Here is a 16,810-nt window from a genome sequence, read left to right as displayed (position 1 = left end):
ATATATATATATATATATATATAATATCAAATTAGGTTTGCTGCGTAGCACTGTAAACATAATGTAAATAAAAAATAAAATATATTATTATTGATCTATTTGCTTATACTATATACATATTGTATGTAAAATCTTTAAAATTATAATTTAATTGTATGCATAATCGTTAGAGACGTCGCACATTTTGCAGGGACTGTTCCTGCTGACTGTCTGCAATGCATTTGTATCGTGGAGTCCAACTGTCAGATGCCTAATCCAGTGTGCAGCATGGACGTTGGGTCCTTGTCTTGCGGCCCATACCAAATCAAGGAGGCGTATTGGATTGATGCAAGGTTGAAGGGAGGCAGCCTAGATGGAAGTGAGTATCGACATTCCTGCCAATTTGACTAATTATTGGAAATTGATTTATATGTTCACATTGTATATATATAGGTCTATCATATTTTTGTTGTGTTATCTGTTTTGTTTTTGACGTTGTATTGTAGGCCTAGGCCTACAGTATTTGTAAATGTAATTCCTAGCGGATATTGGCCCTTGATGGTATTTGTGCACAATAAAATAGAATTGTATTGAAAATATTTGTAACAATTATCAAAATCAGGAAAAATGACTATACTTATATTAGAAGTTAAATAGCGTTGAGCATGTGTGCTTATAAGTTCACGGCTCGAGACTTCAACCACAGTGGTTGATAATACGTTACGTGCCTGATTTCAAGTGGTTGTTCACACCAAAAAATGACTGCTGCAGTGACTGTACGAGTAGCATTGTTTGCGTCTGCGTAATGCGTCTAAATTGCTCTAGTTTGAACTACCCGCGTTCACACAGCACCGAGTTACGTAAAACCGGGGGGAAATCATTGCGTCGGACGATGATCGCACGACCGTCGGCCGACGACTTCAACTCCGCTCCCTGTGAGCGCTAGACGACACGACGCCGTCTGCTGATTGTCGGTGGCAGTTTGAACAGATCGTCTTTAAAAACGATCTGTTGCGCGTGCGTCGTCGCGTTGCGTTCTCCATAGAATCGCGTGGGCGACGCGACGACCGTCTGGTTCATGTCAGTGAGTGCCCGGCTTAACTGGCTGTAACATGGCCGGTTTTACGCATTCTTCAGGTGGCTTGGTCAACAGCCTACATGTGGGCAAGTCGGGAGGCCGAGCGGTACAGCTTTAAAGTTTCCCATCAGCGCTGGCTCGAGCGCACCTCGCCCAGGATTCGCTTGGTAGAATCAAGTCTTCTCCGGATCCGATATAAGGACTTCACAGGAGGTTAAGAACCCATTGCACCTTTCACAATAGTAGGTGGTTATACTGATGATAGTTCATTTCAGATTCTGTCGTTTTGGAATGATGTGCACTTAGTCCCTCTCTAGACCACGCTAATATGCTTTTCAGCCATGCTAAAAGGACACAACGCGCATATTTTATTTAGTTTTAGTAATGATGCCTTCTTCTTTTCAGGCTGGAAAAATTGTACTAAAACTTTCGATTGCAGTGAGAGAGCTGTGCAAGGTTACATGGCCCGTTACGCAATATCCAGCCGCCTTGGTCATCAGCCAACGTGTGAAGATTTCGCTCGCATCCACAACGGCGGCCCAAATGGTTTCAAAAACCCAAATACACTCGGATACTGGGCGAAAGTGCAAAAGTGTCTTAATAAATCTAAACAGGAACCACAGACATCGCATGAGTCAAATCGCATACCCGGTACTAAGTAGTTTCATGAATGAGGCATTGTGCAAGACTATAACATTCAAAAATATTGTCGAAATTGATTATCAGTATCAGATAAAAGTAGATTAACTAGTTTAAATGCTTCTAAAGCCATTGCTGTATATGTTGATTCGATATCTGGAATCAAAGCTCTTTTCTGTCAGTCAACCTATCTAAAAAAAAATTCTAATATCTGTGGGTCCAAGCTAACTTTGGCTATTACACTTTTTTATAAGAACATTCTGTAAGAACACTGAGGCTGAAACTGCTTAAAAAATAAGAACCAAATTGAGACGGAGGGAAAATGTACACGAAAAGCACAATCACCAGTAGTGGATTGAAAGGGGCACGCCCCCCCCCCCCCTATTTTTTCAAAATTATTTTTTAAAAAAAAGTGGGGGGGGGGAGAAAGGGGAAAGAAAATTATATTCAAATTCTGAGTGCCACTGCCGGCCATCTAGAGGTGCCATAATCATAATTTTTCTTACCTCAGCCCCAACCATGGTGGGCTGCAGTGGCCTCGAGCCTCCAACTGCTAAAGTTCCCCCTTGGGCCCCCCTCTATTTTGAATTCCTGGATCCGTCACTCCTCTTGTGTACAACTTTGGCCTGATAATTTAGAATCTGCATAGCCGATTTTAGGCTTACAGTATATATTTTTCTTAGTGTGAATGCAGTATAGGGAAATAACTTGTTGATATATGTTCATATGTTTACCCTACCAATATTTGATTCAAAACAGTGATTTATACAGGAATGACCAATTAGCACAGGCCAATAATGCTGTTAAGTGACGTAGTAGAGCTACATATTACAGTAATGTAATTATACAATAGCATTGGATTTTACGTAATAGTGCAACACAAGGAAACTGAACGCTTCAACGTAGCGTATGGCCCTAGTTTACATTGACGATATATGTAATTTACGCATTGAGTCTGATATTAAAATTGTTTCGGTCAGTGAATTGGAAAATATACATGTGTTGAATATGCAAATTAAGAATGAAATTCTATTCCTTTTCCGACTCGCTTTAAATAAATAAATAATTACATTTATTTCCCTTTTTATCCACTTCAATTACTAAGATGTGTATAAGAGACAGCTTCAATTAAGACCTAAAATTATTTTAATATTAAAAAGCAACATCGTAAACTTAGTCTCAAAACTGAAATCGTTATTATTGTTCCCTCTAGCTACAAAGTGGTGGCGTTCTGTTTGAAAATAAAATATTGTTCGCGCGGAGAATTTTTGTTTAAAATTTGTAATGGAAGAGACTCACGAGGATGGTTTTGATAATCACACATTCAGAAAATGTCAAAAAGAAACTGATAACGGGTCATCAAATTGAGCTTCCGGTGATGAACTGCTAACTGAAGTAATGCACATGACTGTTGTTATATTTTTGGCTAGTACTTTCTAGGCTATCAGCTAGGCCTACTAACTGATTTTCCCCCTAAAATGACTAGCAAAAGCAAAATCAAATATACCAAATATTGAAAACCGTATATTTTCCCAAAAATGCAATTTTTTACCCCAAAAATAAGATTTTCTTACCAAAAATTAAAGTTTTGTCATCCGTGATCATCTTCCATATTTTGACGTTAAGGCACTCTACTAAATTAGGCACTCTTAAAAAATTCGGAGGGGCAGTTCAGACGTTTTAAACATGGCCATCGGCCCTGCTGTGGCTGCCTTTGCTCTGGCGATCATCCATTTATTTTAATACCTTTGCGTTTATATTTGATTGTCAATTATTGTTTTTTTTTTTAATTCAATGTGTTTTATTATTATAGTTTGACTATAATGCAAATTTTCACTGTATTTTTAGGCCTAGTCTGGCCTGTCTAAAGTCAAATTTTAGCTAAATATCAATCAAAGAAAAGTAAATTAAGTGACTGATAAGCATATATTACCTATATAATATATAAACTATGGTATTTTTTGCCTATATCAATTTGGCATATTATTCAATCTAAAATGACTATCTAGAGTGTCTTTCAGTGGCCTCCACAACTCATTTAAGCTATACAAATAGACAATGCAACAATAAATCTACAGTAGTTTAATTTACAAGATAGGCCTAGTAGTTTAATGAAATATTAAATTGAGAATAAATTTGGTCTAGTAGTTTAATGAAATATTAAATTGAGAATAAATTTGGCCTAGTAGTTTAATGAAATATTAAATTGAGAATAAATTTGGCCTAGTAGTTTAATGAAATATTAAATTGAGAATAAATTTGGATGCTGAACATTCAGTAATATCAGATCATTATGAAAATAGTAAATAGAGCTATATAGAAATTTTACGCATTATAAGATTCTGAAATTGATTAAATAAGTCTCCCAAACACTTAAATTGTCAGAGCTTTCGGGGTCGCACTCGCACCCCTTTCAGTTTACCTTGGACCCCACAGCAAGATAGGCCTACACTAGTAGTTTAATGAAATATTAAATTGAGAATAAATTTGGATGCTGAACATTCAGTAATATCAGATCATTATGAAAATAGTAAATAGAGCTAATAGAAATTTTACGCATTATAAGATTCTGAAATTGATTAAATAAGCCTCCCAAACACTTAAATTGTCAGAGCTTTCGGGGTTGCACTCGCACCCCTTTCAGGTTACCTTGGACCCCACAGCGTCCTTGGCACAAGCCAAAATACGCTAACATTTGTTCACCCGCCTGATCGATCGATTGATTGATTTTTTTTTATTGATCCATAGATACATTTTGTGATTGATTGATTGATTTATCGATCGGCTGGCCAGTCGATTAATTGATTGATCGATTCTACTTTATGCATGTAAGTCTCTGGCAATTCATAGTTGCCTTCGAAAAAGATTTCTTCAGTATGAACTCAAATGGAGTGTTATCTGATTTCTGAAGCATCACACAAACGTATTTTAACTGTTTGCACGTTTTACTCGACATGTTAAGCACAATCGGAATGTCTCTGAATACGAATGATTCGTCCACTGTGAAATCTTGTGACATATGAGACGGCATCAGTGCATTTTTCGTGTAACTCAGTTTTGGCCCTCCGCCGTTCGCCTTCAGACTCCCCCAAGCTTGAAGACTCCAAATGTTGTCCCCGGAAATACTGGTACTCAGTTCGTTGTCGAATTCCACCCTAACGTTTATTTTTAATACATTTATATCCCTTTGGTAAACTGGAGGCGGGCTGAGTATTTCAGTTCCGATAACAAAAGCAGTCAAACGAGCTTGAAAAAAAAAAAATTCTTTAAATATATTGCCTTTCGAATAAACGTAAAAGGTTACATTAAATACAACGCAAACACACAAATATCTACATATAATCTTTTAAAACCTGCAAATATGCAGATATCATTTTATAAACTCCTTAAACTTTAACTTGGAATTTTGACACTATAATATCGGAACAGCAATGACCGATCTAGCTCTAAAGCTGATCAACCAAGTCCAAAGAATTCATATTGTATGCAATTTTAGCATTTATTAATTTTAAAAATAATAAATACCGGTAATACTTAGGCCCCATACAGTGGCGGATCTAGAAGGGGTGAATAGGGTGGCTAGCCACCCCAATTCGATGACTGTAAAAAAAACGGTCACTCGTCTTGTGTGTGCTTCTCAAGTATATATGTATACTCTCTTAAAACATACACTTTCTATTTTAAGCTTAACTCTTTTCAGATGTCATCCAGGAGCGTCTAGACGTCTACTAATTCCAAAAAAAAAAATCTCAAATGGAAGCGGACGCCCCTCCAAAAATCCCCAAAAATCCATGATCAAAGGGGACAGGAGGGCGTACCGATATATTTTTAAGGGGGTTGGTCCCCTCACTTTTCGTCAGCAATTTAATAATTTCATAAGTCAACAAGATGCCTGAAAATTGTTGAAATGAACTGCATTGATGACTTGTGCAGCCGGTATTCTATCACTGATAGGGAATAATAATACCAATAATAATAATAATAATAATAATAATAATAATAATAATAATAATAATAATAATAATAATAATAATAATAGTTTTCGGCACAGTGAGAGTAAATTAAAAATACATCAAAGACAATTGAGTTTTATTTTCAATGGAATACCACAGCGATTAATTAGATGATGATGAATTTTATCATAGAAGACTGTCATTCCTGGCAATCTACATGTATTTCCCCAAATATTCCCACCTCAGCCCGTTAGGTGTGGACTATAGGCTGTGAAGTAGGTACGCCAAAAGTAAATACATCCAAGACAATGTTTTTAGTACATCACAGTACATCACATTAGGTCTAATTAGATTTGCTTGCTGCAAATGGCTGGTAAAACATCATTTAACTAGCTTATATAAAGTTGATGTGATGACGATGAATTTTACTAGAGTGTCATTTTCGATCATCTACAGCTAATTATTTCCTAATTTTCGAAAAACGAACAACGTCACAGTTTCTCCAGTGGAACCAGATGTCTCAACACACGTGTATATGCAAGTCATCGATCCGTCTTGACAAGTGCATTGCAGACACTCACTAGTTCGAAACTCCTGGTTGTGCAACACTATTTGCCCATCGAAAATACACGGTAAGTTATCTATGGGGATTTTAATTTTAAATAAGTTTGTGAATTTTTACATTACATTTTCACGAGCTCGACTTGACGTTTTCTTTTATTCTTATAATCGTCTTTAATTAAACACATTTTAAGTGAGTTGGTATACTTTGTTTCAATTTAAATTCTAGCAATTATTTCCACTGCATGTTGCGATAACCGGCCACTAATATTATTAGGTGGAGCTCGGTTGATTGCATTTTACTTTATTATTATCTCACTTTATTATTCATTAAGCAAGCTGGGGAACCATGACTCTCTAATGCAAAACAGAGAAGAGGAGTTTAAGAATGCCTTCGAGTAACTACTCCAATTGTGTGAAACAAATAGACAGAAACAAAGAAATGTAAAATTAACTATATTTAGAATAAAATTTCACTCATTTCTTCTTAAAATTAAATATTAAAAGTGAAGTTGAAATTATCTCTGTAGGTATGCTAGCATTTTAGATTGCAGGTGACTATTTTGCATTTAGAGAGTAAAGTGGCTGATGAAGAGCGGGGTCCTTAAGTTTGATAATTTGATATCAAATTTGATATTGCTGGGTTCTGAGTTTTTTTTTTTTTTTTTTTTCTGATTTTTTTTTTTTTTTTTTTTTTTTTTTTTTTTGAATATCAATGGGTTTGCATTAAAGACCTCACTCTGGACGTCTTTCTGGTTTCGGCATGTCAGACAAGTAATCTAAGTTACTTGTACTTTTTGAATAATCTTAAACATTCTGTGGGATAATATTATGTCGTTGCCATGACGATTACCTCGTGGTTGTGCATCTTCTCCTAAACAAGTTGCGCAACATTTTCCAGCAATGAACACAGGTTTATTGCAGGTCAGAGGTCGTAAGCATGACATCTCCACACAAATAACAACACCACCGCTACTACATCGACAGGTTTGGCATGGAGTGATAGCCTTCGTCTCTCCTACATCAATTGTAATTCCTGCCACGATGCAAGCGGTTACAACATCTACAGAAATTTGAAATTGTCTTGTTATATGAATAATTATTCAATCGTTAGCTTCTGATATTTTTATCATCGATATAGTATGTAAATATGAAAAACATAGAAACGTTTGATCAATTCACACGGTGATCTCACTTTTTGCTAATACTGTACAGTACAAAGATTTCTATTTTCGGTAAAAATAAAATTGCTTCTCTTTAATAATTTCGTCTTGTAAAATTGTTATGGTTTAGAAACACAATTGTGAGGCTATAATTTCATTTAATTGTAAGTGAAGATTGCTATGAACATTTTGATCTTCATCAATTTTACCTCCTTCGTATGTAGGCGGTCCGACGGCTGGTTCTCCTCCCCCTCCTAGGTTTTGTTGCATATCAGTTGAACTTCCGGTATTTCCAGGTGTATTTCCATGACCAGCAGTACCTCCGTGACCAGCAGTACCTCCATGGCCACCTGTACCATTATTACCGCCTGTACCTCCATTACCACTTGTACCTCCATTACTACCTGTACCGCTGTTATCCCCTCCACTCGCACTACTCGAGCTAGTTCTCTCCTCGGGGTTTTCTGTAATAGACCTTTCCGGAATGTCAATCAAACTTAACAACTGACTAATCAGAACAGCGCTAGGAATACGCGCGTCTTAAGGCCAACTCAGACAGAGTCGGCCAACGCAGCCCGACCCGATTTATCGTCGGGGACAGTCTTAAGCCGTCGTGAGAAATATTAAACATGTTTAATATTCTACGACGCGACTGCCCCCGACGCACACCATCGTGTCTGCGTTTAACTCACACAGACCAGACGCGACAACAAATCGCGTCGGGCTGCGTTGCGTACGACGACGCTGTCTGAGTTGGCCTCATGTGTTGTCACAAACGCCCGTGTTTGCGTATGTTATAACACTGCCGACTTATGGGACCTTAGCAACAATATCCAAGGGGCGGAGCTTAGCGGAAAGGTCCATTAGAAAAATATATAATTAATAGAAAACCTACTAGATTACTAGAATATCATCCTATCAAGGCCTAAAATAAACATCCCACTCCAAGATTCGGTAGCTTGGTAGTTTATTCTCACCTGTCTCCTGTCTCTTATACACATCTAGATGTGTATAAGAGACAGTCGTAAGACTCTTTCTCACACGACTAAAACTCAGCCGTGCTCTCTAAAGCTAAGCTGCAGGGGCGGATGGGGGGGGGGGGGGGTGGCCCGCCCCCCCCCTTTTTTTTTTGGGAAGGAAAACAATTTTTAAAAATTAAAAAAAGAAAGAAAAAGAAAAAAATGACAGCCCAGAACGCCTCAAATGTTATTTTCGGGCGTCTAGAGCACAAAACGTTCGCGGGGGCATGCCCGATAGGGTGAGTGATTCTATAGAAACCGTGCTTCAGCCTCATAAAATAGCGGAAGTAAAACAAATTAAATTTTAAAAAAGATTATTTTGAACATACCACATGGAATCCCCTGACATGACGTAAGCGTTTCTGAATCTCCAGCATAAAAGTTGAAGTCCGGGATCGGATTACGGTTTTTTCCAAACTCAACACACAAATAACGAAAATCCGTACAATACATCCCCCTCATGTCCTGAGTCCCTCTGATATTGGTGAACTGGAATGGAACTTTATTTTTGTATGGTATCGATTGGTAGCGCGAAGGCAAAATCTAAAATGATAAAACAAAATATATAATGAATTTTCATCAAAAGAACCGAGAGTGTACGATGTATATATTATTGATCGGAGTTAAATTTATCAAATTACGATAGTTTTGCTTCAATCCAGACCTTATACTTTTTAATTGTCATCACCTTAATAATGATTCACCCTCGTCAACTTCAAGTCAACTACGTTTTAATCATCAATATCATTAGATTATCATCATCGTTATCGTCGTTTTCATTCTAATTATCACAGTTATAGCCATAAAAAAATATTCATTACTGTCACCATTATTTTCGTTATCGTCGTTGTCGTCCTCGTTATCGTCGTCGTTATCGTAGTTATCATCTTCATGGTCAACAATATTCATCCTCATTGTTGCATTTTTAATCATTTGAAACTTCTAATGATATAAAGATCCCTAATTTGTGAATATTTACAAAAACAAATCATTGTTATCAATTCTATTTGAATTAATATACGAAGTAAGCGATTTTAAAATTTAAATGTATATTTGAAGTTTATTAGCTCATAAGAAAGTTTTCTTAAAAATTACAGATTGTCAAAAATATTTCATCGTCGTCATCGTTATAATAATCGTCTGACCACCTAAATGATTATCAGTATTATCATCCGCCTACCAACAGAATTATCATCATCGCTATCTTGATAGAATTTTAATCTCAGGTAATCTCATGGAGTTAATAAGTAGCTGTAATCCCTGTCTCTTATACACATCTAGATGTGTATAAGAGACAGCGGCAAGCCCTGTCCCATGTTGAATATCTGTCAAACCTTTTGAGTAAAGTCAAAGTTTTCTATTACATCTACAGCCATGGTGCTGTGTTTCTCTCACTGTATATCCTCTATGTCATCATAGTTGGCATCCGCCACCTTACTTGGTTCAAATTTGCTGTTCCATAGAAATTTTGGACCGTTCAACCACCTTGGATTGGTGACAAGTTGGGCAGCTGTCATGCCTCTACTTCCTTCGTCACTGGGATTGTGTTCTGAGCGCACATACTTCCATTGATCCATCTTTGTTAAATCACGTATGAACTGCACTCTGTTAGAAACATAAATCTTAAAACGCTTTGTCTCATTCTTCAGGTAGCATATCACCACCTTGCTATCAGTCCAGTAGTACTCTTTAACACCATTTAGTCTCAATTCCTTTCGCAAATAGGCACTCTCTTGCGGAAACCACGACTGCGGTTAGTTCTAAACGAGGTGTGGTAATTCGTCTATTTAGTGGCATCACTCTAGCTTTGCCGGTCACAAATGAAACATTCACACCACCATCTCGGTATAATACTCGTAAATAGAAACACTGGCCATATCCGGCTTCCGACACATCCGAGAAATGATGAAGTTCTAGGGAAGCTACATTTGTACTATCAGGCTAGATGTGTATAAGAGACAGCTCCTCCTCCACTACCCCCACCTCCTCCTCCTCCTTCTCCGCCACCACCACCACCTTTAATTCCACCTCCACCATTTCCTCCTACTCCTCCTTTATTTCCACCACTACCACGGCCATTTCGACCACCACCACCACCTCTTCGACCCCCACCACTACCGCCTTCATTTCGTCTGCTATATTCTCTACCAACATCGTATCTTCCACCGCTATATAGTCCACCACCATATCCTACCCAACCACCCCTTCTGTTACCACCACCACCACCACCACCTCCACCATTAACTCCACCACCACCATTTGCCCCACCTCCATTATTTCTTCCACCACCACGTCCACCATTAACTCCACAACCACCATTTCTCCCACCTCCATTATTTCCTCCACCACCACCATTTCCACCATAACCTAGTCTATCACCACCACCGTCTCCTCCATTTCCAACACCACCAAAAACTCCAATTCTTTCACTTTTTTCACTACCACCTTTATCACCTCTACCGCCATCGCATCGTCCTCCACCCATATCAGTTCCTTTTTTCCTAACAACACCACTACCACCACCACCACGATTATATGTTCCGTTAGTACCTCGACCATTATCATTCAGGGTACCATCTGAAACGGTACCATCACGAGCGCCCTCAGTAGAACGACTTGTATCATCTACAGAAAAAAATGAAATCAAGGATCATAATTCAGCTCGTGTCACACGAGGTCAATTTCTGTGAAAACGTAATATTTTCAATGTAATAAATGGACCCCATGTCTGCAACATATTGTCAAAAATGTTTGAGACACGAAGGCCGATAATGATAATGATGTATTTGTTTTCCGTTTTCGTAAGGTTGCGAAATTTACCTTGGCAAGACAACTCTCTACAAGAGATCACTGATGACTCTCCTGAGCCTAGAGTGAAACCAAAATCATTAGGCTGAGGATCTCTTCCTTTACCAAATTCGATGCAAAGATATCGGTATTTACCGCAGCCGACCCCTGTGAGATCAATCGAGGCAGTACCAGTAATGTTCAATTTCTGTCCTGGCCTAACATTCTTCGAAGCTTCTGTTCTATTTAAAATCTGGTCTTGCCGCTGAGGGAGGCTGTCTCCCTTTCCGTCTTCTTGTGAGTTTATAAACAGTCCCATTCTAAATATATTTAATAATAAAATTTTATAAGTAAATTTAACTATATTGTTTGTGCGGATAGTTTGATTTTTTGATTCGTAGCGTGCGTACTCAATCTGCGGTTCCAGTTATGGACTAATTTAAACTATACAATCCAATGAGTCTATTAACATTGCTGACTTATGATATTCCAATTAAAGCTATTAGCTTTGAATAGAAAAAAATATATATAATAGACGCATAAGTAATAACGTTGCTATATTTTGGCTAATAATCACTTAATATTTTTGTTACGGTCTTCAATATGTTTAATATAAAAATAACGCTAAAAAGAAACGATCGACGTTTCGACTCCATCATGGTGTCATTTTCAAGATCAAATGATGAAGTATAGAATATACAGCAACTATAATCAATAGAAAAAAGCTAATCCACAATGTCAAATTTCATAACAGTATTATTCCCTGTGTTAGATAAAAAGCTTTGCTTTGACAGAGTCACATTGTTTATTCAGACTTGGTTTTAATTGTCTAATAAACAGCATTTCATGTATGAGACTGTCAAATTTGTTCCTACATTTCTTTAAAATGCTGAAACATGACTCAATACTGCTTGGGCTGATATTATGGTCCTCTAATAGCGTGTTGTCCTAACAGAAATCTTCAATATGTTTTATTGGAAATTGAAAACTTATTTATCTCTTAAATAAAAAAGAATGTTTTAAAGATCATATGTAAAAATATAAAGCGGTTGAGGTACGTCTATACAAACTTTGGTGATAGTAACTTACCTCCAAAGGTCTGTCCCTTCTGCGCCACCATGGTTTGGAGACATCTGAATCGAAGATCTAATAGTGACGTCAGAGGGTATTCCCTGCCTCACATATGCATCGACTATCCACGACATAGCTATTAACATTACGTCTTTCTGTCCTGTTCCTACTGATCGAAAATATAAATCACATCGTTGATTGTACAAGTATCTTTTCGGTGGGTAGTTCCTAAATACAACCACTTCAGCCTAGGGAGGCGTGGCTTCATATGGTGACGTCATGCATAAGTTTAACTGTAGTACGTTTTGAATTATAATCTCCTCGACAAAGAGTGGGCCTTATAATCACACGGCATAGCAAAATTAGTACCATACAACCAGTGTAAGGAAAAAATAATAAAGTTGTCCCTCTATGTGGTTTTTTTTTTTTTCAGAATTAGGATCCCTGGAATCCCTTCTTGTCGTTTAATTTCTTAAGATGAGGGCGTACCATTTTGACTTCTGTTATGTGGTGCATCGAGAACTATTGCTGTTCAACTACTCTTGTGCATATTGAGTATTTTGCATTAATCGGATTGATCGATACATATAATCATCCATTTATTGATCGTTCAACCATGTTTTTTAAGAATTTTTGGCTCAATGTTCAAATTACAAGAATCATGCAATTCCTGAAAATGTTCAAAATGATCAAAATAATATTATTCAACTTGAATGAAGAGTATCAGGGGTTTAAATGCTTGTTCGGTGCCTTTGCTAACGGTGTTATCAAAACTAAATAACTGACATAGCATTCGCTACTCTACGCAATTGTGAGAGCAATGGAGACGTGATTCGAATCTATATTTTACTTCCATGGTTTCAACAATTGCAAATATTTTGATATAGTACATAACTTCAAGCAGCATGCACACTGAAGTGTTGACTAAACTCTAATAAAACGGTGTCACAGGTAAATCAAGTGACCCATGTTGTGTGTGTTAGGCTGTGTTTCTTTATTTACCTTCTTGACAAGGAATGTTAGTGCACACGATGATGGTGTCCTCAAAGTCCATGGAGGCGAAAAAGAAATCAGGGTCAGGTGCGTCACCCTGCTTGAATTCAACACACAAATATTTGTATTTTGAACATCCTAGGTTTGAAAGACGGAAGGGTGTTACTACATTTTTAAACACCATACTTCCACCGGGAATCGTGGGGGTAGCTTGTTGAGATGGGGTCAACAGATTTCCACGTGGGTCGAACCGTTTACCCCGGCCTTTAATGTGGGTGCTGCCAAATACTACTACTTCCCACAGACCAGTACCCCGGACCTCCGAACTTTCGGATGATGCATTGACAACGACTTGAAATTGCATGTCTGTTAGAGTGTCTGGGCGAACCCTTGTTTCCTTCAGTGTCCATGACATACCAGTTAAAAGAGCATCTAATGAATACAAAAGAAAAACAAATATGTTCATAGACATATTAGTGTAAGCAAAATCCTTTCAGGGGCGTCATTAAGGCTCTAATGGACATGAGCTTATCCCTCGTTTCTGTGCGTTTGTAGGATATTTTTGTGGGATGGGACGCTAATCCATTGCAATTTGTTTATATTAGGTAAAATAATAGCGTTTCACTAGAAACTTCGTACATACCAATGGAGGTAAGTATTTAAATACAGTAGAACCACTCCTTTAGGACACCCATATTAAGGGGGACACCATAGTAAACAATGTTTTTGGCCGTGAAGTGAGGGAAATGTACCTTTTGACACACTACAGCCAACCCTTGGGGACGCCATGAGGGGGACATTTTTCCTGTCCAATCTCCCCGATAGGGGTTCCACAGTATGTGACTCCTGACCTCAGAAAATTAATAATAATAATAATTATTATTATTATTATTATTTAGATTTAGGTTGATGATACTATTTCAAAGGAAGTATAAACGGAACCCAAGGCATACTCCTTAATGATGACAATTGTTTCTCCTTGTGTACTTCGTGGAAATAGTAATTTAAATCGATATAGTTGTTGACCTAGGAAGCTGAATGTTTGTCTTCCAGTCTTTAAAACCACTAGTTTTAGAAATTAAATTGTAAGCTCATTGTACGATCATGGGGAACTCAAGGTATAAATAAGGCCACACAATGAGTGCCCTGTCTCATTCTGACCTCTGGGTATTCCATTAATTTAGTTGGGTAGCAAACATGATGGGGTTTTATGTAATCCTAATGAAGTCAACAAAGTTTGATAAAGTGCATTCCCATTTTGATGTCTTCTTTTGCACATTCACTTATTGTTAGTCTACCGGTATTTATTTTATTATGAGTACAACTTTTGTTTATAAGAACCAGTAATTTTTTTCCCAGACTTAGTGGTCAATTTCAGGCTCAAAATGTTCTTATTGCACACACTTTTCAAACCTAATTTGAGATTTTATCGCAGCCCCAATTTGTTATTTTTTTCATAAAAATGTCATTTGATATTTTACCTTAGCCTCAGTTTGTGCTTATTTTTTAAGCAATATCAGCCTCAGTGTTCTTACAAAATGTGTTCTTGTAAACAAAGTGTACGTGAGGTCTGCGACTTAAGTATAGTGTTTAGTTAGGTTGCTTATGCTCGGACCGCTAACTTAACTTGAGGCCTGGAGCTAAAACTGTTCACGTGTCGATTATAATTATGTACATTCTGTTTATTCTTAAATATAATTATTTTATTACTAAGCACCGCATTTTTGTTATTGGCAAAGCTTTTTTTCAAAATTAGGTCTAGTATTTATTTCTAACTTATTTATAAACCAGGACAACAACATGAACAAAATAATCTTCTTGTGTGTGCCATTATGAAGCCTATATTATTTTGATACATTTAGTAACAAACACGCATTAATAACAAGTGTTTATGGTTTCACGCATTTGCCTACAGGTCCGTTACTGAAGGCAATAGATCCTACTTCAGTACCCCCTACAAAACCCTCGAGGAGCCCCTATAAAAATGATCAAATTGCTAAGCATTAAACTTAAATGAATAAACAAATCCGAAGTTAACGATTGTAACCGTGAGAACACCCTATCCCTTAATTTCCGTCATGCACTACCTTAGCTGTGCCCTTCGCATTGACCGAAGGTATATAATAATAGCAGCGTCTTCCGTTTCATTCACTTCATTATGTCACTAAGGTACTGATCCAAGTACCTCCTGGTAATAAGACGTTGGTTAGAGTGAAAACATATCAAAACATTCCAAACGTACCTAAAAACTGTGCCCCCGATAATTGAACGCTCATCAGCAGGATGAAAATCACTGATATTGGATTCATGTTCTATTTGTAAACACGGCCTACGCCACAGCCGATTATTTTTGACACGATTCGACGGTACGTAACGTCCGATCTGATGTTCGCCTTGCTTTTGATTTGTTGGCTACCCTTTCTTATCGTTTTATGGATACAAAATATGTGACGTCAGACAGTACCGACGGATCAACTGAATCCAAAGCCCTATGGGATATATATCAGCGGCGATGTTGGTATTTGGCCACAAAGTGGACAAATTATTAAAAACAAGTGGTTTTTTTTTTTTACGATATCGAGAGTGGGGTTGTTGGCATACCTTTTTATTGTAGAAATAAGCAAAAATCAAGTATTTCTATAATTTGAAACTGATATGCTATAAGCTATGGTTTATAAGCATACATTACTTAATGTGTATTTGCCAATGCGCATATCCAATGCGCATGTCTAAGGTCAATTACATAAATATCTCACAAATGGTACAAAATTATATGGTATAATACATTTTTATTTCAGTACATTTAATGTATCTCGTTCTTTTTCGAATCGAATACCGTAACAGTATATGAATATTTATTAATGAGTCTATAGTATATGTATTGGCATATTTTACGGTATTTTAAAAATGTTTTATAGCTTAGCTATATTACCGTATTTGCTACAAATATCTCCATGCTTGATTTAATTTTATTTGATTTAGATTTGTTACCAAAGAAACAATCATTAAATCAAATAAAGTTGATTGTTTTCTCTAACTTACCTTGGGAATGGGGATCAAAATATGAACTGTAAAAGGATTTGGTAGATATCATGCCCATGGCTTTATGAAGACTTATTAATCTTTGGCTTTAGATGAAACAAAATATTATAGGCCTACTTTAAATTCAACACATTTAAAAGGGCCATCGATGGCCCATAGTAACGACATTTCCCTTTCATTCCCCGCTCATTGCAGCGGGGGACCGGGGGAAGGGGCCTTTCGGGGAGAGCTTCCCCCCACCCCCGTCGGGAAGATAAACCACAATTCGTCGGGGAAAAAATTATATGTATTTTCTACATAGGCCTATTAGTAGACTCTAAAATCGATTAAATAAGCCTTTGAAAAAACTGAAATGTCAATATTTTGGGAGGAGGGGGGGGGGGCTTCTTTCCTGGATCGACCATGTTCAAAACCCCTGTGACCACTGCTTGGGATTTATCCCAAGATCTTGGAACTTTTAATCAAACCTTGGGATCTTGGGGTTTTTTGTTAAATTGTCATTAAATCTTGATATGAAATTTTAAA

The 16,810-nt window shown here is 37.2% G+C and overlaps 3 protein-coding genes across 3 annotated transcripts in view; 1 reads left to right on the top strand and 2 right to left on the bottom strand.

Annotated features, from left to right (window-relative positions):
• The window catches only part of LOC117116760 (lysozyme-like), a 6,612-nt gene extending 3,901 nt beyond the window's left edge, over window positions 1-2,711 (top strand). Inside the window, exons 2-3 of the mRNA XM_033260858.1 lie at window positions 191-358; window positions 1,463-2,711. Coding sequence (XP_033116749.1) covers window positions 191-358; window positions 1,463-1,719 — 425 coding nt within the window. The 3' untranslated portion in view covers window positions 1,720-2,711. The remainder of the gene's footprint in view (window positions 1-190; window positions 359-1,462) is intronic.
• A 1,800-nt stretch (window positions 2,712-4,511) lies between these two features.
• Window positions 4,512-9,768, bottom strand: LOC117116757. Its single transcript, XM_033260855.1, has 7 exons — window positions 9,727-9,768; window positions 9,185-9,334; window positions 8,722-8,935; window positions 7,583-7,837; window positions 7,064-7,273; window positions 6,137-6,290; window positions 4,512-4,851 (listed from the first exon to the last, which is right to left on the bottom strand). Exons 1-7 carry the CDS (start codon window positions 9,766-9,768, stop codon window positions 4,512-4,514), a joined length of 1,365 nt encoding a protein of 454 aa, XP_033116746.1.
• Window positions 9,769-9,783: 15 nt separating this feature from the next.
• On the bottom strand, window positions 9,784-15,629 carry LOC117116766. Its single transcript, XM_033260872.1, has 6 exons — window positions 15,486-15,629; window positions 13,253-13,675; window positions 12,269-12,416; window positions 11,213-11,499; window positions 10,370-11,017; window positions 9,784-10,124 (listed from the first exon to the last, which is right to left on the bottom strand). Exons 1-6 carry the CDS (start codon window positions 15,550-15,552, stop codon window positions 9,784-9,786), a joined length of 1,914 nt encoding a protein of 637 aa, XP_033116763.1. The 5' UTR covers window positions 15,553-15,629.
• Between the last annotated feature and the right edge of the window lie 1,181 nt (window positions 15,630-16,810).

The sequence above is a fragment of the Anneissia japonica genome, unplaced genomic scaffold (assembly GCF_011630105.1).
Source record: "Anneissia japonica isolate Jap-2015-1 unplaced genomic scaffold, ASM1163010v1 scaffold288090_len272316_cov174, whole genome shotgun sequence".
Classification (NCBI taxonomy): domain Eukaryota; kingdom Metazoa; phylum Echinodermata; class Crinoidea; order Comatulida; family Comatulidae; genus Anneissia; species Anneissia japonica.
This window is presented reverse-complemented; position numbering and strand designations above follow the sequence as displayed.

Coding starts and splice junctions, on each gene's coding strand:
- LOC117116757 (XM_033260855.1), bottom strand. CDS start 9,768: ATGGCTGTAGATGTAATAGAAAACTTTGACTTTACTCAAAAG. Junction 7,838..8,721: donor ATGTCAGGGGATTCCATGTG/GTATGTTCAAAA, acceptor GGTCTATTACAG/AAAACCCCGAGGAGAGAACT. Junction 6,291..7,063: donor AGAAGATGCACAACCACGAG/GTAATCGTCATG, acceptor AAATCCCCATAG/ATAACTTACCGTGTATTTTC.
- LOC117116766 (XM_033260872.1), bottom strand. CDS start 15,552: ATGAATCCAATATCAGTGATTTTCATCCTGCTGATGAGCGTTCAATTA. Junction 13,676..15,485: donor ATCGGGGGCACAGTTTTTAG/GTACGTTTGGAA, acceptor TGTATTCATTAG/ATGCTCTTTTAACTGGTATG. Junction 11,500..12,268: donor GAAGGGACAGACCTTTGGAG/GTAAGTTACTAT, acceptor AAATATATTTAG/AATGGGACTGTTTATAAACT.